This window comes from Castanea sativa, chromosome 4 (genome assembly GCF_040712315.1).
Source record: "Castanea sativa cultivar Marrone di Chiusa Pesio chromosome 4, ASM4071231v1".
Classification (NCBI taxonomy): Eukaryota; Viridiplantae; Streptophyta; class Magnoliopsida; order Fagales; family Fagaceae; genus Castanea; species Castanea sativa.
This window is the reverse complement of record NC_134016.1, coordinates 3,654,134-3,681,924: the sequence shown is the minus strand read 5'-3', so window position 1 is coordinate 3,681,924 and position 27,791 is coordinate 3,654,134. Positions and strand designations below refer to the sequence as shown.

Genomic DNA, 27,791 nt, shown 5'->3' with positions numbered 1-27,791 from the left:
ACAAACAATTTTTGGGTAGATTTTTATTTTTTATTTTTCTTGCATCTTCGCTTTATGTTGATTATTTTTATATTCTTTAATCTACTTTAGGTTAATGAGATTCAGTTTTGTTTTTTTTAATTGTTGTGTTTTTTTTTCCCTCTATTTGATTGTTAAATGTTATCCTATTACGTTGTAAAAGATTAAATATAGCATATAAAAATATAATATTATTTTACTACATAGCATGATTTTAAAATTTTAATTTGGTAGTTATTATAATTTGATAGCATGAATTTTATAGTGCTTAATTTATATGTTAAAATATAAGACTTTAATCATTTTTGTTTATTTTTTAATTATTTGTGGTGGACAAAGTATCTTAATAATTGTATTAGAATCTATATCTATATATTACTAAAAGCTGAAGCGTAGCGTTTAATGCTGCTGCGCTTACGTTAAGCCACGTCAGCGTCCACGTTATTATCTTTTTTCTTTCCATTTTCTTATAATTATTTTTATTTCATATTAACACTTTTCTAACCTTTCTCTCTCCCTTACCTTTTCATCTCCCCACTACTTCTCCAACCTTTCTCCTTTCCTCACATTTTTATCTTCCTACTACCCTCTACATTAATATCATTCTTCATCTTTCCCTTCATATTCCTCTATTTTTGTCTCTTCTTATTCACACCATCTTACTATAAATTTGTCACTATCTCTTTCATTCTATGCATAGTTTTCCCTTAATAAAAAAAGGTTCTCTCTCTCTCTCTCTCTCTCTCTCTCTCTCTCACACACACACACACACACACATAATTTTTGGGTGGATTTTTATTTTTTATTTTTCTTACATCTTTGCTTTAGGTTGATAATTTTTATATTCTTTAATCTACTTTAGGTTAATGCGATTCAGTTTTTTTTTTCTTTTTTGATTGTTAAATGTTATCCTATTGCATTATAAAGGATTAAATATAGCATATTAAAATATAATATTATTTTACTACATAGCATGATTGGATAATTTAATTTGGTAGTTATTGTAATTTGATAGCATGATTTTAATAGTGCTCAATTTAAATGTTAAACTATGAGACTTTAATCATTTTTGTTTATTTTTTAATCATTTGTGGTGGACAAATTACTCTTAATAATTGTATTAATTAGAAGTACTCCATAATACCATTTATTTAGAGAAAAGCAAAGGTTGGCTAAACAAAAATTATTGGATGAGAAACAAATTTTATCTTTTGCAATTTTACTTTTATTATTATTATTATTATTATTATTATTATTATTATTTTATAACAATGCATATATAGAAATTTAATTTTTAAATTTTACTAATAATTGTTTATTTGATAATATGTTTAGGGTGGACGAAATTACAATTTCTGCAAAGAAAATAACCTTAGTAGATTATAAACAACAAATTGTTTTCCTAATTGGTCCAATTAATCATACTTTAGTTTTATTAAATTTTTTTAGTTACTTATTTCTTTGTTTTGGATTGTAGGCAGAAAAAATAAGTTTGAGAAAGTTTGTTTAAAACTAAAAGAATAATTTCCAAATTTTATATTCTTTTTAATGATTCACAAAATGTTATAAACAACTTTTATTAAAAAAATAAACATTTTCGTTACCTTGCCTCTTAAATTTCTGAGAAAAATTGTATTTTTTTCATTTTAGTACGACAAAAATTATTAAATTTATGATTTATAATTGTTTCTATATTACATTTATGATTATTCTTATAATAAATAAAAATATAATTATAAAATACATTACTCTTTATTAAATTAGTTTAAATTGTATAAAAAAATTTAATAAAACCACCATAAAAATAATTCTCATGCGCAACGCGTAGGTTCGCGGCTAGTTTTACTTAAACCAAAACATGTGGATGATAGGAAAGCAAATGGCTTCCTTCGATTTTTTCTATAATAGACAGAATCTCAAGCTCATCTTAAAAGGAGTATCCAATCTTCAAGGTAACAAAAGACATTCATAAAGTTACACCTCTTCTCACTACTTAGCTCTATATGATATATAGTTCATATTTAACATGAACATATCCTATAAATTATGAATTCATTAACATGTATCATAGTTTATATTATTTTTTATTTAGTTGTCTTATGATTTTGATGTCATGGATTATTCAAATCACTTCTACTCAAGGGAGAGGAGGGGAGGTTGTTTTAGTTGGTTCATATTTAAATTTAAGTAATGCTACGGTCACAAATAATTCAACAAACTATTTACAAATTGATAATATGGAATGGTAATACACGTATAAAAACTAAAATTTCACTACAGGTTTTATTTAAAAATAAAATAAAATAAACTCTCTCCCTTCATAAAATTTCTTCCAGAAACCAGTTTTCATTTTTATACAGACTTAAGGGATATCAGGTTCAACTTTATACCAATTATTGCAGCACTTCACAGAAACTCCCCAAGCCAAACGAAATCTGTCTCTAAGTTTCAAAGAAAATGGCCTCTAGCCGCCGGATAACTTCTGGGCCCACCGACCCAAAACACCACCGTAGTAGTACGGTCCATAGTCTCACAAACCCAAACCTCAACCTCTCCGAAAAACATGATGATGCTATTAGAAACACAAAAAGCGAACGAAAATTGCTGATGATGGGTTTGGGTGGTTAAGTCAACAAAAAAAAAAAAAAAAAAAATTGTGGAATATTTGATAGGCAGTTGAATTTATAAATTATTTTTATTTTTATTTTACTCGATTTATAACAATCTTTGTTTTCTTTTTCTTAAAAATCTCTTTGGATTTTGGTGGCGTAGCTCTGTGATTCAACGCTAGGATTCACCTTCTTGTAATGAAAGTTGCGAAAACAGACAAGTAAAATCACTTAAAATCTCTTTGGATTTTAGTTCTGTATCTTATGTGTGTTTCATTTTTTTATTTTTAAGCTTTCGTGGAACTTTCCATACCAGCAGATTGTAAAAAGTTTGTAGAATTGTTTGTGGCTGCAGTATTAAAAATGAGGAAATTGTAAACAAAATTGGATTTTTGGTATATTTGGAGTCTGCTTGGCATTCCACTGAAATCTAGCTTAGGTCGAACAATTCTCTAAAACATCTTGAACATCAAAGAGTGTCAAAGAAAAAAAGATTAAAAAAGAGGTGAACAAGATTGTTTAAGATTAGAAAGACAACGAGAGTAAATCCATCTTCATGAAAAGATGCAAGTGTTTTTCAGATTTGGCCAATTTCACATTGTTAATAATCATTTAAGGGCCTTGGTAATTAGGCCGAGCTAGAAAGGTCCTGGCAGACAGCGATATAACAACATTATCTCCAACAAATGATTTTAAGATCATAAAGGATGTGGCCCCCTATGTGATGCCTACTTAGTTCAAACCCTGACCAATTGACGAACCACAACATTCACAACTTAATGATGAGATCAAGATGGTGATTAGGTCACTTGAAATGCAAAATACATTTTGGTGACAACATATAGTCTTCCTTAGAGCAAAATTGGTTTCCAGAGATAGAACAAAGCAGCCATCTTCTAGGGCAATATGGGTATTGAAGCCTGCATATTTCATTGCCTACACATGGTGGGCATAAGGATTAAACAAAAGATTGAGGAACAATATAGTGTGTAAGGAAGCTCTGAAATAAAGGAAGGGAATGTTGAACAATAAATATAAGGACAAACACTTGATTCTGAAATGGTGATGATTGATGGTAAACTATTCTGTAGATATAGAAAATTATTTCACAAATAACTGATGTGGGAAAGGGCATATAGCACTTTCATACAAGATTATTAAAACTGTTATGGGCTTAAAATCTCTGAAAATGTAATAGGAATGAAAAAAACCTAGAAGAAAACTGAACACTGTCGAGTTCGAGCCTTGATGGACTTGAAGCCATGTCCCTATGACACAACAAATCTCTTGATCAAAGCTCACAAACAAAATTTCTTCGTTGTCTCCACCAAAGCCCCTAGTGATTGTTGCAAACTTCACACTAGGATTAAATCAAAGTAGTACTTGAACTTGTGCAAAGGTACTGGCTTAGTCATCATATTAGCTAAATTATCTGCAATCCTAATCTTCTGAAAAAGAATATCTTCCTTATCAACAACATGCTGAGTTCAAGAGTAACGGACTTGGTCTTTTTCTAAATGAATGGAACTTTGCTTATGATGAATTTTCAAGTCTTCAATCAAACCATGTAGCCAAAGACCCCCTTGTTGACTACAATCAAACCCATGTATTCAGCTGTAGTGGTTGCCAATGCAATACCCTACTGCAGTATCAACCTCTAACTCACCAATGCTTTAGCAAATGTAAGTAGCATGTACTAGAATGGTCCTTTATCTAGATCCTTGACATATTCTGAATCAAATATGAGGCTGCCAACCAAACTGGTATTAGAGCTTCAATTATCACAACAATAACAGCACAAGGGACACAAAAACACACAAAAGACATTTCTTTGTTTTCTACAATGTCAATGGTTAAATAGAATGACAAAAGAGAAGACATCAAATAACATGAGTTGTTCTTTTCTAAGAAACTATGACAATGAAAAAAGTAATACCTTTAATATCTAAGTCGGGATTTAGAGAACACATTCTACTATTGCAGCAGATTATGTCACCAATTTTCCACATTGGAGTGTTTTATTTAGGTAGCAATGATTTCTCCACTGACTACCACACTTTACACATCCAGATGCAATTAGCTTTTAATGTCCTGCAAGATACCAGCCTTAGGAATTGAAGAACAGAATGACACTAAAGAGTATCCAACTCTTTCAGCTAGTGAAGTTTACTTTTACCCAAGATTCTAGCAAATTTGTCAACTTCAGGACCTGCACAAACAAATATACAACATATATTTAGCCATGGGAAGAATAAAAGTAAATTTGCTAGTGGGTTGTTTAGGCTACAAGATTAAGTAACAGAGTAATAGTAAAGCTTAAAATACTGACTAGGCATATAATGGTGTACGAACTACCATGGAAAATATAGTTTTTGGTGTACGAACTACAACTTTTTTTTGATAAGTAATAAGCTATTGAGACAAAAATTGAATCACCCAAATTAGACAGAAAGTATACAGATGGGTACTAACATTATATAATGGCACAGTAAGATATCATGACTGAATTAATTAATAGAAGTTTTCAAGTCATATTTCTGAATAATACAATTAATTTAAAAACCAAATGGTACTAATTGAATAATTGCAAATAAAAGTCAACATAAAGAGAGGCATATGTTCATTGCTATATCCACTCACTGTAGGATAGTATCCTTCAAACTTCTTTATGAATTGGAGCACCCAAACTGGTTGGCCTCTTAGGACAACAAGATTGACAAGAGGAGAAGGCTGTAAGAGACATGTAAAAATATATTAACTGAAGCTAGTATTATTAAAGTTCTCTGGCAAAGATATGTTCTGCGAAACTATTTGACAATTAATAACAACTATGCAAGGAGGCTAACCATCAGATTCATACCTTAGCAAGCATTGAACTGTTGAAGTCACTGGAACAAAGGGCTCTAGCCTCTAGGTGAGCCCATGATAGCATATAAGATTTGATAGGTGGATGAACTGTTAGGAGTTCTGTTTAGTAAAAAGGTCCCTTGTTAAGTATATATATTGGGCATGGAAGAAACCTGTGTAGCTAATTTTGGTTAGCATCCTCCACAATCAATGTCAAGAAATCTAACCAACTTATTCACCAGAAATATATCTTACCAAAATGTAGAAATTCAAAAAGCTGCCATACTTGTGAATATATGTAGCTTCTCAAGTGGCAAGTTCATTGTAATTGTCCCTGCCCAATTGAAACAAGAATATGCCATCCTGCCACACTGTTGGATAGAGGAGTCATCAAAATCTCTTGGCAGAGTGGTCATTCACTATTTTTATATCTATAAAAATCATAAATGACTTAATGTGTATAACTTTCAAATCATTTCTATGAGACACAAAATAAAATTCTAAACCAAATGGTGGCTTAGAGCTTCAATTATCACAACAATAACAGCACAAGTTACAAAAAAACGCAGAAAAGACATTTCTTTGTATTCTACATTGTCAATGGTTAAATACAACGACAAAAAAGAAGACATTAAAAAACATGAGTTGTTCTTTTTTAAGTTACTATGACAGTGAAACAAAGGCATACCTTTAATATCTAAGTCGGGACTGAGAGAACACATTCTCTTGTTCCAACAGATGAGGTCACCAATTTTCCAGATTGGAGTCTTTTATGTAGGTAGCAATGATTTCTCCACTGACTACCACACTTCAAATTTAGATGCATTTAGCTTATAATGTTCTGTAAGATACAAGCTCAAGGATATGAAGACCAGAATGGCAATAAAGAGTATCCAACTCTTTCAACCACTCTTATCAGCTAGTGAAGTTTACATTTACCCGAGATTCTAGCAAGTTTGTTAACTTCAGGACCTGTATAAACAAATATTCGACACAAATTTAGCCATGGGAAGAATAAAATTAATTTTGCCAGTGGGTTGTTTAGGCTACAAGATTAAGTAACAGAGTTAGTAATAGTAAAGCTTAAAATATTGACTAGGCATAAAGTTGTTCAGCCTTGATTTGCAATAGGCAACTATCACTGCTACTTTCTGAGTAGACTGCAAAATTAATTTATGTAAACACTTTAGATTTAGCATTCGTACATATATGTTTCTCCCGGAAAACTACGTTAATATGGTTTTAGTGTATGAACTACCACTTTTTTTTTGAAGAGTAGTAAACTTGATTGAGACCAAAATAGAATCACCCAAACTCTAATGCAAGACCAAAATGAATTCAAATTAAATTCAAATTTGAATTTGAATTCAAAATTTATAATTAACTCTCAATAAGTATTGAGAGAAAATTCCAAATCAAAGACCATTGCGTTGCCTATAAATAGAGGCCTCTCATATGAGAAAAAGGGGACGGTGCCAAGATAGAGTCATATCTAAGTTCAAAAAAGTACTTCTTTTCTCATTCAAAACCAAGGCCAATTCCTACTTCTTCAAATCAAAGTAGGGATTTTCCTTCAACTTCCTTTTGATTTAGTTTGGGATTAAGCCAACAACCCTCAACATCAAATCAAATACATCCAATCACACATCCAACTTGGAGACATCAAGATCAAGCTTCATAGCCCTTCGAATCGTAAACCTACTTGGATATCGAATCAGAGGAGTTTATTGTATTCTTTCATTGTAAAGAGTCATACAAAAATTGTATCCATATATGTAAATCAATACAAATTGATCATTCGTTACACTATTTCATGACCATGTGATTTATCTTTACGAAATTTGTGTACAAAGGGTCAAAGTGAAACCCTTTCAAATCAAATCTCCCTGAGTAGAATCCGAAACTAGGACCAGTCAATTAACAGCTAACCACTGTACCACTGAGCTACTGAGGAAAAACAGGAAATTAGAAGCATCATGAATGGGTTCGAGATGGATAAGGGTACAAAGTAATGCTCTTGTTGGACCTGAGAATTCCATAATTGAATGCTAACTCTATGAATGTTAACAAGAGCTCTAAAGCTAGACTTTTAAAAACTTGAATGTTGGTTGAAGCTCTTCAATAATAGAATGCTAATATTAATCTTGTTCCAGTGAATTATTACTTTATTGTGATGCATTAGCATACATAGTTTTATTACCTATTGAGAAAGAATTTCCCTTGCCTTCTGTTATGTTGCAAAAGAAAAAAGAAACATTTTGGGGAGAGAAATTGATGTACCTGAACTTGTTTGCACATTAATGCATTTCAGTTCTTTCATAGCAGGACATGGTTGAATTCAGTATATTCTTTGATGTGCCAAAATTTGAGACTAAGTGGAACCTGTGTTGCTAATTTTGGTGAGCATCCTCAATAATAAATGTCATGGAATCTAACCAATTCATTCACAAGAAACAGAGCAACTAAAATTTACAAATTCAAAAAGCTTCAAGGAAGCCACCATACTCATGAATATTGTGTAGCTTCTCAAGTGGCAAGTTCCTTGTAATTGTAACGGCCCAATTGAAACAAGAATATGCCATCCTGCCACACTGTTGGAGTATGTCATGCATCTTTCCCTCTTCTAATTGGTTAGGGGAGTAATCAAAATCTCTTGGCAGAGTTGCCATTCATACAGTATAAAACTTTCAAATCATATCTATGAATAATAAAACCAAATTTTAAACCAAATGGTAATTTGAATAATAGCCAATAAATATTATATATGTCCACTACCTTATAATAAGGTAGTGCAGAAATTGCAGCATCCAAATCAATTGGCCTTTTTGTTAAAGCAAACCCTAAAAAAAAGAGAAGAATAAAGCTGACATTAAATGAAGCAAGGAAAATATGGAGAAGAACTTATTTCTGAAATTATTTTAACAATCAATCAACATTTAAGATGGCTTTTCACCTGATACACACCTTAGAGTTCAGTAAAGTTCAGATGTTGCTGAAACAAAGAGCTCTAGGTTAGCCAACCATAACAACAACAACAAAAAAGTTAAAGAGATTTAATAGGGGGATGACTGATTAGAATTTGGTTTATTAGAAAAAATCCATTGCTAAGAACATAGGAGATGGAAGAAACCATGATGTAAAAGCTGGAAAACTTAAACTCACCTGCTATTTTGTTGGTCAACAAAGGCAGTGCTACCATGTAGAGTAAACTTGTAAACATTTGCAGATATAGACGCAATATTATTCCAATTGGCCAGCAGCCAGAAATTTCACACAGGTTAAAAAGAAGAAGAAGAAGAAAAAGTAATATGGCTTACCAAAAACTGCGCAAACTTGATATCAGACGTAAAATGAATAGACCTATCTTTTGATTTGAATCTCGAGTTGCTCTTCTTTCTTGGGGACATTATAGACAAGTCAAATGAAGAAATATCAGTTTTTTTTGCTCAAACCCTTTGTTAGCGCTTGATGTTTGAAGGGAATGCAACAGGTTGAGAGCCTGTTGATCAAATGTGACCTTTTATTGGAACATTCAAAAATAACTAGCACCCGTAATTTAATGAGGCACTGCACCATATCCAGTATTGGTAGATATTCCAGCATCTTGCAACTGTTAACAGACAGATGATGTATAAATGAAAGAGTCCCCAACTACAGAAGAAAAAAATTCCATTCTTTCTAATTTTGTGGTTTTAGCAATTAAATATTATGGTGCTGTGTGTTGAAGTAGATGAGGCAGAGGCTTGATGTGTGCATAAAATCCCTATGCATTTAGCCTTGTCCAACAAAAAATGATCTTTGGTCCTAACACACTATGCATTATGCTATAATAGCGATGCTTGGGATTCACTGTCTAATGAAAACAACAATACAACTGCAAATAAACCAAAAGTAGAAATAAAGCATTCATTACAATTTACCAAATATCTATCATTGAGCTCATCTGTAGTCTTAAAGTGTGAAAGAGAAAATCTCAAAGGTGCATAATTTCATTCCAATACATTGAAAATACATAAGAACAAATAAAAGAAATGAGCAGCATAGAAAAAGATAGATTAATACTAACCTTCAAGAATCCAACTTCAATGACAATTATAACATTGCACAGGGTCCTCAACCTCTGACTGCCATCAATTTGCCACTAAATTTGAACCTAACAAAGAAGAATGAATTTAAGGTAGAATATTAGAAGATAAAGGATGGTGCCTGACATGTGAAACCAAGACCTACGACCTCACCTTTTATATTTTAGAAATCATGGAATTCGGTAAAAGAATAAAGAACCACCCTATTGCAGTTTGAGTTTGGTCAGCAGAGCTCTGACAAGCATAATTGTATATTTTTCAACATGATATATTATTCACTAAGATCACCCATTTTATTTTATATTTATTTTTCTTTCACAAAATGTTTGGCAGATGTTATAAATCTTGATTTTTTAGAATCAGATATAATGTGTGTTTTTGGTAAGATATCAATCATGAAGAAGGGGTTCAAGATGGAGCAGACTTTAAAGTACTAGATAATTGCATAATACAATGCTAAGACTGTGAATGTGAACCACGACTCTAAAAGCTAGACTATTAAAAACTTGAATGTTAACTGAAGCGCTTCAACTGCAGAATGCTAACTAATATTAATCTTATAAGTGTGAATTATACTTTTTCACAATGCATAGGCATACATAGTTTTATTTAACTATTGAGAGTGAATTTCCCTTGCATTCCGTTATGTTGGAAACAAAATATAAGAAATGCCTTGGGAGAGGAATTGAAGTACCTAAACTTTTTTGTTCATTAATGCATTTCAGTTCTTTTCCTTCTTGCATAGCACCCACGAGATAACCTTCACGCATAACATTTGTTATATGGTTCCTTAGAAAAAAGAAGAAGAAGGAAATATAGTTTACGGTAAAAGAAGAGGAGGAGATCAGGTTTAGATGGACTTACCGCATAATTTCTGTATAATTGGAATATGGAAAAATCGGCGTTGAATATTAATTGTTTGCAATTATCGAAAGAGATAACTCCATTTTTTTTCTTCTTCTAAAACAAAATAAAGAATAAATTAAAAAATTAAAAAGATTAGGGAAAAGTGAATAGAGGAACATTGAAATTAGGGGTAACATACCGCCCATCTGTCTTGGAATAATTTGCACAGCTACCGTTTGATATATTCATCATCGATAAAGAGACAAATGATGTCGGAAATTTTGGACCACTCTGCACCGCTCCCCTTTGCGCATCTTTCTTTTAATTTGGGGCAATCATTAATGTCTAACCTGAGGCGTTGCATAGCTTGCTTTGTTGGCAGATACACCAAGTTTTTGCAACGGTAAAGTTGCAACCATTGAAGAGAAGAAATGTTGCCCAACCATTCAGGCAAAGTTTCCATTCCATCAAATTCCTTTATGGACAGCTTATAAATAGCAGTGAAGTGTTGAATTTCGTCCGGGATAGAGTCGAGTTGAGTCCATCCATATAAACATAGCCGTTTAAGGGACGCATGGAGGGAAGTCAGGGAACTGAGAATGGAGAAAACATCCAGTTCTTCGCAAAACCCACCTATCGACAAACTATTCAAGCGGCAAGCCCATAACCACTGTGGTAGACGTGTCAACTTTTGGCATTTGAAAATATCTACTTGGGTAAGAGAACGCACTTCTCCTATATCTGGAATAATCTTCAGGTTGGGGCATCCGGAAATTTCTAATTGAGTAAGAGATCGAAACTCTCGTAGATCTGGAATCAATATCAGATTAGGACAATCATTTATGCTCAAATCTTGAACAGACGTACAGAATTGCAACCCAGTTGGGAGAACTTCATCCCCACATGATATCGCCAAGTGTCGAAGAAGGGATGCGGCAGCTTGTATACTTGGAAAAGACATCAACTTAGGACAACCCTTTACCTCCAACGTCTCAAGGGAACTGAGGTTGTGCAAGGCCTCCGGAATTTGACTCAGTTCCCCACATTTTTCTATCTTAAGTGAACGTAGAGAGGTACAAATAATCTGCTTTGGCAGAAAAGCAAGTTCTGACACTGAAGAAATATCAAGGGATGTGCGTGTTGTGAGCTTACTGCAAATCTTTTCAAATATTGTGCTGCAAACTCCACCAATCTTTAATTTATTAAGAGATTGAAAATGGCATGGAGCGCTCATCAGTTGAGGACAGTCTTTAATGGTCAACTCTTCAAGGCAAGGAAACACGACACGCGCTGCTGTCACTTCCATAACATCCTGCCACTCCACTAGGCAGTCCATGTTCTTCAATTTGAGTTTTCTTAATGCCGGCAACAATGCATTTCTGTAACTGTCATCACTGTACATGGTGTAAAACTTAACTCCTATGAAGGTCACTTTATCCATTCCCTCTATAACAAGAAACTTAAGGCAGGGTAGATGTCCGAGGGTGGGAACTTCCTCACATTCTGTGCAACCGGAAAAATTTATTTCAATCAAATTGTCAAAAAGCGACAAAGCATCCTTTGCATCACAACTTCTCAACATCCATGATGGGAATTTCTTTCCACCGAAGTTTCCAATACATAAGGATTTCAAATTTTGATGAGGCTGGAGGCCTTCCAACACGTCTTCTTTATTATGGTAATTGACTTCTTTTCTAGTTCTACTATAATCCCAGTAAAAACCTAACTCGTCTATTTTGGCCTTTTCAGCTAAATTTGCACCTCTAGCTTCTTCTTTATCTCTCACATTCTCTAGATCCATGATGCCCAATACTCCACGAAGTTGATTCAACTGCCCTAATTGTCCGATTCGATGACCTGCATCTTGTTTCACAAAGAAAGATGGAAACGTTTGTAGACATTTCAACAGCCCAATATCTTTCAGTAAACTCCACATGTCAACACAATAATTAACACAAATAGATCTCAAGTTAATCAAATTTTTTAGATCTTTTGGAAGCTCATTGACACTATAGCAATCTCTAATATTTAAAGTTTGCAAATTGTAGAGCTTGGTGATGGACTTTGGCAATGCTTTGATGTTAGGACATGAGATGTGGAGAAACCTCAAGTGTATTAACCAACCAATTGATTATGATAACTCTATTATGCTAAACCATGACAATTTCAGAACACGCAAGCATTTAAAATTTAATAACATGTTGCGAAACACATAAGTAAATTCTTGGTATCATTTCTCCTTCAGATTGGATAGATAAACGTCTGACATGACTAATATCATCTTCCGAATCTCCGTCCACAATCAAGGTTTCAAATTTTGAGACTAAGAGGGCAAGGTCTTGTACCAAATCATGCATCTTATAACTCACAATATTTTTATATGGATCTTTTTCCAAGTCTTTTTCCTCATCCTTAACATGAACATGTCCTATAAATTATGAATTCATTAACATGTATCATAGTTTATAATATTTTTTTATTTAGTAGAGTTTTTTTATCTTGATCTCATAGATTATTCAAATCACTTGTACCCAAGGGAGGGGAGGTTGTTTTAGATGGCTCATATTTAAATTTGAGTAATGCTACGGCCACAAATAATTCAATAAAATAGTAATACACATATCTATAATTATATTTATATATTACTAAAAGCTGAAGCGTAGCGTTTAATGCTGCTGTGCTCACATTGAGCCACGTTAGTGTCCACGTCATTATCTTTTTCTTTTTCTTTTTTTCCATTTTTTTATAGTTATTTTTGATATTTTTTATTTCATATTTACACTTCTCTAACTTTTCTCCCTCCCTTACCTTTTCATCTCCCCACTACTTCTCCAACCTTTCTCCTTCCCTTGCCTTCTCATCTTCCCACTACCCTCTACATTAATATCATTCTTCATCTTTTCCTTCATCTTCCTTTATTTTTGTCTCTTCTTATTCACACCCTCTTACTATAAACTTGCCACTATCTTTTTCATTTTATGCATAGTTTTCTCTTACAAAAAAAAAAGGTTCTCTCTCTTTCTCTCTCACACACACAATTTTTGGGTGGATTTTTATTTTTTATTTTTTATTTTTCTTGCATCTTCGCTTTAGGTTGATAATTTTTTATATTCTTTAATTTATTTTAGGTTAATGCGATTTAGTTTAGTTTTTTTTAATTGTTGTGTTTTTTTTTTTCTCTTTGATTGTTAAATGTTATCCTATATTGCATTATAAATGATTAAATATAAAAATAAAATATTGCGTTTAATGCTACTGCGCTCACGTCGAGCTACGTCAACGTCCACATCATTATTTTTTTTCTTTCCATTTTCTTATAATTATTTTTAATATTTTTTTAATTCATATTTACACTTGTTCAACCTTTCTCCCTCCCTTACTTTTTCATCTCCCCACTACTTCTCTAACCTTTCTCCTTCCCTCACCTTCTCATCTCCCCACTACCCTCTACATTAATATCATTCTTCATATTTTCCTTTATCTTCATTTATTTGTCTCTTTTTATTCATACCCTCTTACTATCAATTTGTCACTATCTCTTTCATTTTCTGCATAGTTTTCCCTTAAAAAAAATTTTCTCCCTCTCTCTCTCTCTCTCTCTCTCTCACACACACACACACGCACAAAATTTTTGGGTGGATTTTTATTTTTTATTTTTCTTGCATCTTCGCTTTAGGTTGATATTTTTTAATTTGCTTTAGGTTAATGCGATTCAATTTTTTTTTTAATTGTTGCGTTTTTTTCCTCTCTTTGATTGTTAAATATTATCTTATGTTGCATTATAAGGAATTAAATATAAAAATATAATATTATTCTACTACGTAGCAAATCATGCTATGCAGTAGAATAATATTATCTCATTCGCTCGCTGCCAAGCAAGCCACATCCACAAACCAGTTTTAAATTTTATAAAGACTAATGGATATCAGGTTCAACTTTATACCAATTGTTGCAACACTGCACAGAAACTCCCAAAGCCAAATGATATGTGTCTCTAAATTTCAAAGAAAATGGCCTCTAGCTGCCGTATAACTTCTGGGCCCACCAACCCAAAACACCACCGTAGCAGTACGGTCCAAAGTCTCACAAACCCAAACCTCAACCTCTCCGAAAAACATGATGATGCTATTAGAAACACAAAAAGCGAACGAAAATTGCCGATGATGGGTTTGGGTGGGTAAGTCACCGGAGATGCAGAGAGAGGGAAGGAGGAAGATGGGTGTGTAAGCCAGCAAAAAAAATTGTGGAATATTTGATAGGTAGTTCAATTTATAAATTATTTTTATTTTTATTTTACTCGATTTATAACAATCTTTGTTTTCTTTTTCTAAAAAATCTGTTTGGATTTTGGTGGCGTAGCTATATGATTCAACGTTAGGATTCACCTTCTTGTAATGAAAGATGCGAAAACAGACAAGTAAAATCACTTAAGAATAAGTTTTGGCTAAAATGATAGCACACAAGCCCAACGAATTCGTGGTGGGTGGGTGTATGGTTTTACAGATTTGATTTAAAAAAAAAAAAAACAGTTTGTGATGGAAATTCCATTTGAGTTTTTTAATATTATAATGTGTATCTCAGTTATCTCAACAACGAGCAAGTCACCGGAGATGCAAAGAAAGATGAGAGGGTGAGGGGGATGGAAGGAAGAGAGATATTTTATTTTATTTTTGAATAAGACTTATAATGAAATTTTTTTTTTTTGACCTCGAGACTTATAATGAAATTCTAGTTCTATCTTTGATGTGTATTTTATTTTTTTAAGCTTTCTTGAAACATTTCACGTCAATAATTTGTAAAAATTTGATAAAATTGTTTGTAACCGTAACATTGTAACATTACAAAGGAGGAAATTGTAAACAAAATTGGATTTTGGTATATCTGGAGTCTGCTTTGCATTCCACTAAGATATTCTTGGGTCGAACAATTCTTGCAAACATATTGAACATCGGAGTGTCAAAGAAAAAAGAAAAAAGGTGAACAAGATTGTTTAAGCGTGTAAGGAAGCTTTGATATAAAGGAAGGGAATGTTGAAAAATAAATATAATGACAAACACTCAGATTATGAAATGGTGATGATTGATGGTAAACTATTTTGTAGATATAGAAACTTATTTCACAAATATCTAATGTGGGAAAGGGCATAAAGCACTTTCATACAAGATTATAAAAACTATTATGGATTTAAAATCTCCGAACATATAATAGGTATGAAAAAAGAGTAAAAAACCTAGAAGAAAAATGAACATTGTTGAGTTCCAAGTCCTTCATGGAGTTGAAGCCATGCCCCTGCGACACAACAAATCTTTTGATCAAAGCTCAAACAAAATTTCCTCGTTGTCTCCACCAAAGCCTCCTAGTGATTGTTTCAAACTGCACACTAGAATTAAATCAAAGTACTACTTGAACTTGGGCAAAGGTACTGGCTTAGTCATCATGTTAGCTAAATTGTCTACGGTCCCAATCTTCCGAAAAAGAATATTTCCCTTATTAACAACATGCTGAGTTCAAGAGTAATGCACTTGGTATTTTTCTAAATGAATGGAACTCTGACTGTCACAAAATAAACAAATGTGCTTATGATGAATTTTCAAGTCTTCAAAGTTCAATCAAACCATGTAGCCAAAGAGCCCCTGATGATGCCGAAAAATCACCAGTAAGCTGCACGCACTCCTAGATCGAAACAACACCTACAGAAAGAAAAGACCTAACAGAGAGCACCGGTGTGGTGCTGGCCAATAACCCTCTGAAGGTCAAGTTAGAGCTTTTCACAACCCTAAAGTACCAGAGTTGAGTCAATTATGCGTACCTTGATTTATGAGGGTTTTTGGGTATTTATATTGGTGTAGGGTTATCATCCATGCCTTAGCCAGGAAACCCTTTCCTTTTAGGATAGCACCTCTTTGATTCTGCATACCTTATAGAGTTCTTTTCCTTATAGGAGTCTTTTGATTATGGTTAAATGTGTAACACAAGAACTCTCCTTATTCACGTTTGTGTGGAGATCAAGAAAAGCCATATCAGACTTATCGCGAGATGCAAGTTGATTTCGGTTAGGAATAATTAAACCTAATCAATACAAACAGAGGCCAGATGTTACAACCGTCCACTACGTGTCCTTGTAACATTGACCCGTCGACAATCCACATGTCAATACCATACTGTCATGCTTCAAGAAGAGAGATCCGTCTCCTATTTTATCCTCTACAGTTGCCCCCTCACTCCTTGAGTCCGTCACTACAAACTAGACGGACCCATGGAGTGGCAGTCTTCCTATCTCATGAAAACCTATCAATACAGACTGGCTAGGATTATTTATGACAAAGGACACGCGGCCTTCATCTATTAGATGTTCACCCTAAGCAAGGCGTCCCTTCGTATTTTGTGCCCTTTGCTCTATAAAAGCTTGTCTTCTCTTTCTTCATTCTCACCTTGTTATAGAAATTTTACAATCGGAGCACCACCGTCGTTTACTTTGTGCACTTGTACCATCCTGCTAATCTCTTCGTCGTTTCATACTGCTTGATTTCAATCTGGTATGTACTTCACTGAACTTTTTCTTTTTTAATCCATGCACTTTCTGTAGATCTGTCAGTTTTTTAGGTTTTACCGTCATATGTAGGTAATGTCTAGTGCGTCGAGTAATCATTCGTTTGTCCGCGACGGGATGGGCTATGATGAGGGATTCCTGTCAGGTCAAAAAGACCTTGACACTTCAAGTGAAGAAAGGAATCCGTCCGCTACTTCTCCTTCCCTAGATGACGAAGGTTTGGAGTTGAATAGTTCAGAGGAGGCTTCAAGTGATGGCCTAGACGACGTCGATCCCCCTGTTCACTCTGTAATTGGTCCTGACGGCCTTAGAGAGTTCGTAATGCTACCCCTGTGGACGGTTAATGATTTTAGGTCTATGGTCAAAGAATCTCATTTCAAAACTATTAGGGCTAAGTACCAAATTCCTGACAACATCCGTCTCCGTCTCCCCTATAAATCCGAGAAATGTTACTATAAGGGTGTTGAAGGTGTTGGGATTTATGAGCAAATGCTAAAGGCAGGGCTCAGATTTCCTCTGAGCTCTCTACACCGTCGACTCCTTCAGTATCTTGGTTTATCTGTCACACAAATCTCCCAAAACGCCTAGAGGGTTTTCATAGGCGTGGAGGTCTTGTACGGGGCCATGTTAGACGGTGCACGAAGGCTGACGGTGGAAGAATTTTTTCACTGTTACCGTCCCACTAAGATCACAAAGTCAAAGGGTATGTATTGTTTCGTAGCTAGGAGCCCATTGTTGAGGCTCGTGCGTGATACACCCGACTTTAATAAGGACTGGAAGAGTAGGTATTTTTTCATGGAAGGGGACGAGTGGATGTGTCATCCAGGGGATAACAAATATATGCCCGTCGACACAACATGGGGCATAATGTCTCCGTCGGGTATGCACTTAGTTTAGTTCCCATGTGTGCTCAAACCTCGCTTTTATTTTTTGTAAGTTACTCTAAACGTCTTCTTTTGCAGCTCGAGACTGTCCGCAAGTTTCATTGGAGCAGTGGAGCTTTTTGGAGAGGATTTTTAATAAGACCAAGCTTGAAGAGAGGATGTGGGCAAAATTAGTCACCTTCGACACACTCCATTGGTATTGTGAAAGCCCCGAACCAACTTCAGCCGCCCGTCGTTACGATAATAGAGTTTGCAAACGTAAGCCCGTCGTTAAACGCTTTCAGTTTCTTTTACTCATACTTTTCTAATGCTACACATCCATCTTTTCTTTGCAGAAATGGATGCTGCCAAAAGAAGAGCCTTCATCAAGCAGCAAGCAACTAAGAAGAAACAAGAGGCCAGTCAACAGATTAAGGGGACGGGTTCATCCATTCTGTCCAAATGGAAGCAATCGAAGAAAATGGACCGTTAATAAAAGAAGCAGAAAACAACCCTTGAGCCCGTCGTAGCGCTGGAAGCCGAGACCAAAAGAACGGTCACTTCAATGGGGCATGGAAAGGGTAAAGGTTTGATGAAAGGTCCGACTCCTGCTGGTGAGAAACCATCCGTCCTCTTGCGAGAAGATTCCGACTATGCCTTAGAAAAACTCTCGTCTATCATGACTGTTGACGATTATGAGGACCTTGGTAACCACGCTACAGAGGCGATGGGAGAGACGGGTCTTTTTACCATTGCTTAGGTATTTTAAACCCGTCCTCAGCCTTGAACCCGTCCTTCCCTATTCTTCATTTTTATCATATTCATTTTGACTTTGCTTTCAGGCCATGTTGATGATGAAGGGGCTGATGGGTCGTTGTATGAATCATGAGATAACCTTGGACCGTCTCAGGAAGAAGAATAAGTTGATGGAGGACGAGCTTTATGATCTGAAGGCCTGGAAGATCAATATGGAGAGAAAGCTCACTTGTTCTGAGCAGGTTAGAGGAGAGCTAGAGAGGCAGACGAAGTAGCTGACACAAATCTTGAAGGATAAAGAAAAGGAGGTGACGGACGTCAGGAATAAGCTCCGTGAAGCCAAAGAGGAGGCGATACGGGAGTATCGTGACTCCGACCTTCTTTTAACAGAACTTGGGAGCTCCTTTGCTGAAGGATTTGATGGTGCCCTCCGTCAGGTTAAGGCCTCATATTCAGATCTAGATGTGTCCCATGTCTCCATAGACGTCCAAGGGCAGACATTAGCCCACTCCGTCCATTCAAAGAGTACAGAAGACTTGTTTGTTGTTAATGCTCCTCTTGTCAACAAAGGCCAGACTCATGCTCAAGATTAACCAGACGACGAACAGAAGCTTGAAAGCACTCCCCACCAGCATCATCAATAGTTTTTTTTTTAAAATGTTAAGGACAGCTTTTAACTGTCGTATTTCGTTTGTGGACATAATTCCTCTTGTAGGATTTAACTAGCTTATTTGCTTGTTTTTATCCGTCGTGCATTTTTTAATTTATGGCTCATACAATAGGTAATCTAATCATGTTGCAGGGGTCCGTCCAAATGTGGACTTGTATATACGATTAAGTCATCGTTTACTTGTGAGGTCCGTCCATCTCACAATTTGACTCATACATTTCATCCTTGAGAGGATGATCCGTCCACTTTTTGGACTCCCATATTCATCCTTGAGAGGATGATCCGTCCATTTTGTGGACCTGTACATTGCGTTCTGAATGGGATGACCCGTCCACTGCGTGGTCTTGATAGGTTTTCATCCCTCTTGGGATGACCTATCCAAATCATGGACTCGATAAATTTTTATCCTTCCTGGGATGATCCGTCTACATCATGGACGTTGTGGACTTTCATCCTTCTAGGTTGTTCCGTCCACTGTGTGGACTTGTTAGATTTTCATCCTCCTTGGATGATCCGTCCACTGTGTGGACTTGGTAGGTTTTCATCTTTCTTGGATGATCCGTCTTTGTGGACTTAGTAGGTTTCATCCTTCTTGGATGATCCGTCCACTTTGTGGACTTCTTAAACTTTCATGTGTGGACTTGGTAGTTTTCATCCTTCTTGGATGATCTGTCCTTGTGGACTTGGTAGGTTTCATCCTTCTTGGATGATCCGTCCACTTTGTGGACTTGGTAGGTTTCATCCTTCTTGGATGATCCGTCCACTTTGTGGACTTCTTAGACTTTCATCCTTCTTGGATGATCCGTCCACTGTGTGGATTTGTTAGATTTTCATCCTTCTTGGACGATTCGTCCACTGTGTGGACTTGTTAAGCAAAATACCTTCCATATGCTCTGAATAAACTCCTCTTATTATAATGGATTGCTAGAATATTGTTCATAAAAAAGAAAAACGCCATTTGGCTCTAAAAGTGCTTGTAGGAAATAAAAACTAAAAGATAAACTGGAAATGAGGTAAATGATGTTGTCGTCTCTGTCCTTCACCTACTGGTAGTATTTTTTCAGGTGCTCCGTGTTCCATGGGTGACTCAGCTTTTTTCCGTCTAGTGTCTCTAAGTAGTACGTTCCCTTCCTATGTCATGAAATGATCTTGTATGGTCCTTCCCAGTTAGGTCCTAGCTTCCCTTGGGAGGCATCTTTTGTAACGACGAGTACTTTTCTCAAGACCAGATCTCCCACTTGGAAGTCCCTATGCCTGACCTTGGAGTTGTAATGTTTTGCCATCAGATCCTGGTATCGCGCTAATCTCTGTTCAGCTGCCGCTCTGACTTTGTCCACAAGGTCGAGCTGTAAACGCAAAGTTTCGTCATTCTTGCTCTTGTCGTAGTTCTCCACACGGTAGCTTGTTAATCCTACCTCTGCCGGTATGAGAGCCTCACTACCATACGCCAATCGAAACAGTGTTTCTCCTGTCGGTGTTCTCGCTGTTGTTCTGTACGCCCATAAAATACTTGGTAATTCGTCCGGCCATACGCCCTTTGCCCCCTCGAGTCGGGTCTTGATAATCTTAAGCAAGGACCGATTCGTGACTTCAACTTGTCCATTGGCCTGCAGGTGAGCAGGCGACGAGTAGTGATTCTTGATCCCAAGCTGGGTACAAAAGTCTTTGAATGTGTCGTTGTCGAATTGTTTCCTGTTGTCTGAAACCAGCACTCTCGAAATTCCATACCTGCAAATAATACTTCTCCATACAAAACTACAGATATTCTTCTCCGTGATAGTGGCCAGAGCCTCTGCTTCCACCCATTTGGTGAAGTAGTCAATACCAACCACTAAGAACTTTAGTTGCCTCACCACTGTCGGAAACAGACCCATGATGTCTAATCCCCATTGTGCAAACGGCCATGGGGCCGTCATAGGGGTAAGTTCTTCCATTGGTTGCCTTATGAAATTGCCAAATCATTGGCACTTGTCGCAAGCCCTAACATATGTGTGGGCATCCTTTTGCATTGTTGGCCAGTAGTATCCTACTCAGAGTAGCTTATGCACTAAAGACCTTGATCTAGAATACTTTCCACAAACTCCTTCATGGACCTCCCTCATCACGTAGTCCGCTTCTTCGCGGCTGAGGCATCTTAGGTATGGTCGGGAGAATCCTCTTTTGTACAGAACGTCTTTGATTAAAATGAACCGGGCAGCTTTAACCTTCAACTTCCTTGCGTCCACTTTGTTATCGGGTAGCTTGCCTTCCTTGAGATATGCCAATATTGGAGTCGTCCAACAATACTCATTGCTTACCTCCTGCATGCTAAGGTCATCTAATAATGATGAGGGCTGGACGAAGGACAAGACCTGCTTAGGGATGATCATAGGTTCGGCCGAAGCTGCCTTTGCGAGTCGATCGGCTTCTTGGTTTTCCTCCCTTGGGATTTGAATCATCTTGATTTGGAGGTTATTCATTCGACCCTTCACTTTCTCAAGATACCTTTTCGTCCTTTCATTCTTGCAGTCATAGCTCCCATTAACTTGGCTTGTCATGATTTGAGAATCAGAGTATATGACCACATTCTTAGCTCCTCCTGCTATTGCAAGGTCCAATCCTGCTATCAAGGCCTCGTATTCTACCTCGTTATTGGTAGTAGAGAAGTCCAGACGGATCATGCATTCGATCCTATCTCCCTCCGGGGTGTGGAGTACAACTCGAACACCTCTAGCATGTTTATTGGAAGATCCATCTGTATGGACTCTCCATATGGGCGTCTCTTCTGCCTCCTGATCTTTTATGACAGTGAATTCTGCGATGAAGTCTGCCAATATCTGTCCTTTCATGGCTGCCTGTGGCTGACATCTAATATTGAATTCACTCAGCTCGATTGCCCATAGTGCCATCCGTCCGGTAGCTTTGGGACTACTCATTGCTCTTTGTAAGGGTTTATCTGTCAGGACATTTATGGTATGCGCTTGAAAGTATGGTTTGAGTTTCCAAGTTGCGGTTATTAGAGCAAATGCGAGTTTTTCCATTTGAGGATACCTCTCTTCTGCTCCTCTCAGTGCCCGGCTTATAAAGTACACAGGCCTTTGTACCTTACCTTCTTCTCTAATGAGAGCTGCATTGACCGCTGTTGAGGAGACGACAAGGTATACGAATAATTCTTCCCCCAGCATAGATGGGCTGAGTAACGACGGAGCGGAGAGATACACCTTTAACTATTCAAATGCCTTTTGGCACTCGTATGTCCATTCAAATGATCTCTTCAGTGTACGGAAGGAAGGGGAGGCATTTGTCGGTCGCTCTTGATACGAATCTGTTCAAGGCTGCGATCTTGCCGGTCAAGCTTTGTACTTCCTTTACCGTCCTTGGAGGAGATAGTTCCATGATTGCCTTTACCTTCTCTAGGTTGATTTCAATGCCCTTCTGGGATACCATAAATCCCAAGAATTTTCTGGTGGTTACTCCGAACGCGCATTTGCTCGGATTCAGCTTCATTTTATATGACCGAAGAGTATCGAAAGTCTCCTGGAGGTCCCTCAGGTGATCGGACTCCCCCACGCTTTTTACCAACATATCATCTACGTAAACCTACACGTTTCTGCCAATTTGGTGCGTGAACATCTTGTTCATCAATCTCTGATATGTGGCTCCTGTGTTTTTAAGCCCGAAATGCATTACTTTGTAGTAGAAAAGCCCCTGACTCGTTACGAATGAGGTTTTCTCCTGATCAACCTTATCCAATTTAATTTCGTTGTAGCCGGAGAAGGCATCCATGAAACTCAAGAGTTCATGTCTTGCGGTGGAGTCTACCAGGGTGTCAATACGTGAGAGTGGGTAACTATCCTTGGGGCAGGCCCTATTCAGATCTGTGAAGTCAACATACATTCTCCACTTTCCATTGGCCTTCTTGACCATTACTACATTTGCCAACCAATCAGGGTAGTACACCTCGCGTATGAAGTCTGCTTCCTATAGCTTCCGTACTTCTTCTGCTATGGCTCGATCTCGTTCAAGGGTGAACACTCATTTCTTCTGTCGGACAGGGGAGAAAGAGGGTGACACGTTCAACCTGTGAACTATGACCGACGGGTCTATACCTGGCATGTCCTCGTGACTCCATGCAAAAACATCTTGGTTTTCCTTGAGGAATAATGCGAGCGCTTGGAAAACTGTTTGGCTAGCCAAGGTGACGATTCTTGTGGTTCGTTCGGGCCTAGAATCATCCAGGTGTACTTCTTCTTACTCTTCCACCGGTTCTGCCACCGTTCGCTGTTCCTCGATGCTCATTGCTTGTAGGTGGTCATCCATTTCCATCATGGCGATGTAGCATTCCCGTGCAGCCACCTGATTTCCACGCAGCTCTCCAACTCCGTATTCGGTGGGGAATTTGACCATTAGATGGTAGGTCGAGGTAACAGCCTTCTATGCATTGAGAGTGAGCCGTCCGAGGATGGCGTTATAAGCAGAAGAGCAGTCGACCACAAGAAAAGCTACATCCTTGGTTACTTGCTGTGGCTAATCCCTGACCGTCACAAACAACGTGATGACTCCCAAAGGGTAGACCCTTGTCCTTCCGAAGCCAACAAGGGGTGCATTCATTGGGACCAGTCATTCTCTACCAATCCCCATTTGCTGGAATGCGAGGTAGTAGAGGATATTCGCTGAGCTTCCATTGTCCACCAAAACTCGATGCATGTTGTAGTCCCCTGCTCGTATGCTAACGACGAGCATGTCGTCATGTGGGTGGTGAAGGCGTCGCGCATCTTCTTCCGAAAACCTGATGTTGGGGTTATCACGTCGCGTCACTTTCAGTGAGGAACCTGTCAACTGGACGCTTTGAACCATCTGCAAATAGGGTTTTCTGGCATTTTTGGACAACCCTGCAGAAGTAGTGCCCCCTACAATCATCTTTATGTTTTCTACAGGCGGTTTGGGACGCTCGTTCTCCCGTTGGGGATTTTGTTCCTAGAGTTGATCCGTTCTCTCCTTCCTCACAAACCTCTGCAACCTTCCTTGCCTAATGAGGGCTTCAATTTGCTGTTTTATGTCATAACAATCTGTCGTATCGTGGCCATGATTGCCATGAAAACGGCAGTATCTGTCTTTTGGCCTCTTGTTCGGATCTCCCTTCAGCTTGCCAAGAAACGTCAGGGTTCCTTCATCTTTGATATGCATTAACACTTGGTCGATTGGGGCTGTGAGAAGGGTGAAGTTTTTGAATCTTCCCGCGGGTGGTTTGGGTCGGCGATCTTCCCATTGCTCTCTGGTTCTAGCCAACTTCCGTCCCTTATCCGATCGTGTATCTTCCTGCCTTTCCCTTTTTCTAGGTTTTTCCTCTCGGGCCAGTAAGGCATCCTCTGCATTCATGTACTTCGTTGTCCTGTAAAACACTTCGAACATAGTCTTTGGGTCATTCTTATACAGAGAAAACAGGAACTTACCCTTCCACAGCCCGTTTGTGAACACTGCTACAAGTATCTTGTCATCCGCCTTGTCTATTAAGAAGGTTTCCTTGTTAAAGCAGGCTATGTATGATCTTAGAGTCTCATCTTCTCGTTGCCTAATATTCATCAGACACGCGATAGACTTCTTATGCCGGTGACTTCCGATAAAGTGTGATACGAACTGTGCGCCTAATTCCTTAAAAGTGCCGATGGAATTAGGCGTTAGCCTACTGTACCAATCCCTCGCAGGTCCTTTCAATGTGGTGGGAAAAGCCCTACACATAATTTCAACCGGTACACCCTGAAGATGCATTAAGGTCTTGAAAGATTCCAAGTGATCCAATGGGTCCTTGGATCCGTCGTAATTCTCCACCTTAGGCATGCGAAATTTTGGGGGAAGAGGGCATGAACTTACGAGCGCTGTGAAAGGCGAATCTGTTCTATGGACTAGGTAATCCAGGTCGCTGGAGATTCGACCTCTGAGGGCGATCATCATCACGTCCATCCGTTCCCTCATCTCTTGCATCTCAGCTGCTATGTGAGTTAGTAAGGTGTCCGAAATGGATGGTTGGTTGGTTTCTTGCCGCTCCGGTCTACTCGGAGCGTTGCTACCCTCAGGCCCTTCCGTGTTCCTCCCATCCGCGCTAGCACCTTCCTGGTCTTCCTCTGGTGCGCTTGGGTGTGCATTCCTTTGCCGAAGTTGCTTTTTTAAATCATGATTCTGCTTGGTTAGGCGCTCAATTGTCGCCGCAAGCGTTTGGACTTGCCTCTCTAGAGCTGTGGCGTGCAGTTTGTCGCCTTGATTGTTAGTTGTTGCCATCGATCAAGTGAGTACCATGCAACTTTTTGTCTCAGGGATAGAGCAAAGGCTAATTACCCTCCAGTGCTGATAATTATATCTTCCCACAGACGGCGCCAACTGATGCTGCCGAAAAATCACCAGTAAGTTGCACGCACTCCTAGATCGAAACAGCACCTGCAAAAAGAGAAAGAGAAGACCTAATAGAGAGCATCGGTGTGGTACCGGCCAATAACCCTCTGAAGGTCAAGTTAGAGCTTTTCACAACCCTAAAATACCAAAGTTGAGTCAATTGTGCGTACCTTGATTTATGAGAGTTTTAGGGTATTTATATTGGTGTAGGGTTATCATCCATGCCTTAGCTAGGAAACCCTTTCCTTTTAGGATAACACCTCTTCGATTCTGCATACCTTATAGAATTCTTTTCCTTATAGGAGTTTTTTGATTATGGTTAAACGTGTAACACAAGAACTCTCCTTATTCACGTTTGTGTGGAGATCAAGCAAAGCCATATTAAACTTATCGCGAGATGCAAGTTGATTCTAGTTAGGAATCCTTAAAGCCTAATCAATACAAACGGAGGCCAGATGTTACAACCGTCCACTATGTGTCCTTGTAACATTGACCCGTCGACAATCCACATGTCAATACCATACCTTCATGCTTCAAGAAGAGAGATCCGTCTCCTATTTTATCCTCTTCAGCCCGCTTGATGACTACAATCTAAACCCATGTATTCAGCTGTAGTGGTTGCCAAAACAATAGCCCACTGCAGTATCAACCTCCAACCGACCAATGCTTTAGCAAATGTAAGTAGCTCATAGTAGAATGGTGCTTATCTAGATCCTTGACATAGTCTGAATCAATGTGTCTTCTAAAAAATTCATCTCTCTCAAACTTCAAACCTAAATCATCTCGAGATCCATATAGCAGCTTGCAAATGACCCTTCCTTAGATCACGCATATAACAACTAACCATGCTAATAGCCCGAGAAATGTCAGGCATCGTACATACCATTGCAAATTTAAGGCTGCCAACCAAAACTGGTATTAGAGCTTCAGTTATCACAACAATAACAGCACAAGGTACCCAAAAAAAAAAACACAAAAAAGACATTTCTTTATATTCTACAATGTCAATGGTTAAATAGAATGACAAAAGAGAGACATTAAATAACAAGAGTTATTCTTCTCTAAGTAACTATGACAATGAAAAAAGGGATACCTTTAATATCTAAGTTGGTATTTAGAGAACACATTCTATTGTTGCAGCAGATTAGGTCACCAATTTTCCAGATTGGAGTCCTTTATTTAGGTAGCAATGTTTTCCAGGAAAACTACATACTGTATCTTGCTTCAACTTATCATGGACAATATAGTTTTTGGTGTATTTAGTATGAACTACGACTTTTTTTGATAATTAATAAGCTTGATTGAGACCAAAATAGAATCACCCAAATTAGATAGGAAGTATCAGATGGGTACTAAAATTATAAAATAGCACAGTAAGATATTTTTGTCATGGTTGAATTAATTAATAGAAGTTTTTAAGTCATATTTCTTAATAATACAATTAATTTAAAAACCAAATGGTACTAGCTAAATAATGCAAATAAAAATCAACATAGAGAAGTTCATTGCCTTATCCACTCACTGTAGGCTAGTATCCTTCAAACTTTTGCATGAATTGGAGCACCCAAACTGGTTGGCCTCTTAGTTAGGACAACAAGATTGACAAAAGGAGAAGGCTGTAACAGACGTGTAAAAATCTATTAACAGAAGCTAGCATTATTAAATTTCTCTGGCAGAGATATGTTGAGGCGATTTTTCTGTGAAACTATTTTGAGAGTCAATCAATTGTGCAAGATGGCTAACCATTAGATTCATACCTTATCAAGTATTGAAGTGTTGAAGTCATTGGAACAAAGGGCTCTAGCCTCTAGGTGAGGCCATGATACCAGATAAGATTTGACAGGTGGATGAACTGTTAGGAATTCTTATAACTTATAAGAAAGCTCTTGGATATAAAGGTAAGGAATACTAAACAATAACCCACATTAGATCTTAAGAGAAATCTGGATTGTGAGAAGGGTGATGATTGATGATAAATTATTCCTTAGATATAGAAAATTATTTTGCAAATAGCTGTGGTCGAAAACGACCTCTGAATAGCATTTCCATACAAGATTAATTGTGAAAACTAGTTTTGATTTTAGAAAAATTTCCAAACAAATAATAGAAATGAAAAAACTTAGAAGAAAAATAGACATTCACATAAACAACGAGGATTTACGTGGTTCAGCAATAGCCTAC

At 37.3% G+C, this 27,791-nt stretch overlaps 2 protein-coding genes and 1 long non-coding RNA gene across 3 annotated transcripts; all 3 read right to left on the bottom strand.

Moving 5' to 3' along the window:
• Nucleotides 1-3,025: 3,025 nt before the first annotated feature.
• Nucleotides 3,026-8,240, bottom strand: LOC142630377 (uncharacterized). The gene is made up of 8 exons (XR_012843296.1): nt 7,980-8,240; nt 7,755-7,856; nt 6,163-6,446; nt 5,730-5,845; nt 5,488-5,647; nt 5,268-5,357; nt 4,564-4,836; nt 3,026-4,375 (listed from the first exon to the last, which is right to left on the bottom strand). It is a non-coding gene; the product is annotated as an uncharacterized LOC142630377 (long non-coding RNA).
• Nucleotides 8,241-9,030: 790 nt separating this feature from the next.
• On the bottom strand, nt 9,031-12,341 carry LOC142631487 (putative disease resistance RPP13-like protein 1). The gene is made up of 3 exons (XM_075805658.1): nt 10,756-12,341; nt 9,541-9,598; nt 9,031-9,084 (listed from the first exon to the last, which is right to left on the bottom strand). Exons 1-3 carry the CDS (start codon nt 12,339-12,341, stop codon nt 9,031-9,033), a joined length of 1,698 nt encoding a protein of 565 aa, XP_075661773.1.
• An 8,933-nt stretch (nt 12,342-21,274) lies between these two features.
• Nucleotides 21,275-22,408, bottom strand: LOC142631485 (uncharacterized). The gene has a single exon (XM_075805656.1). The coding sequence runs from the start codon at nt 22,406-22,408 to the stop codon at nt 21,275-21,277; it is 1,134 nt and encodes a 377-aa protein (XP_075661771.1).
• Between the last annotated feature and the right edge of the window lie 5,383 nt (nt 22,409-27,791).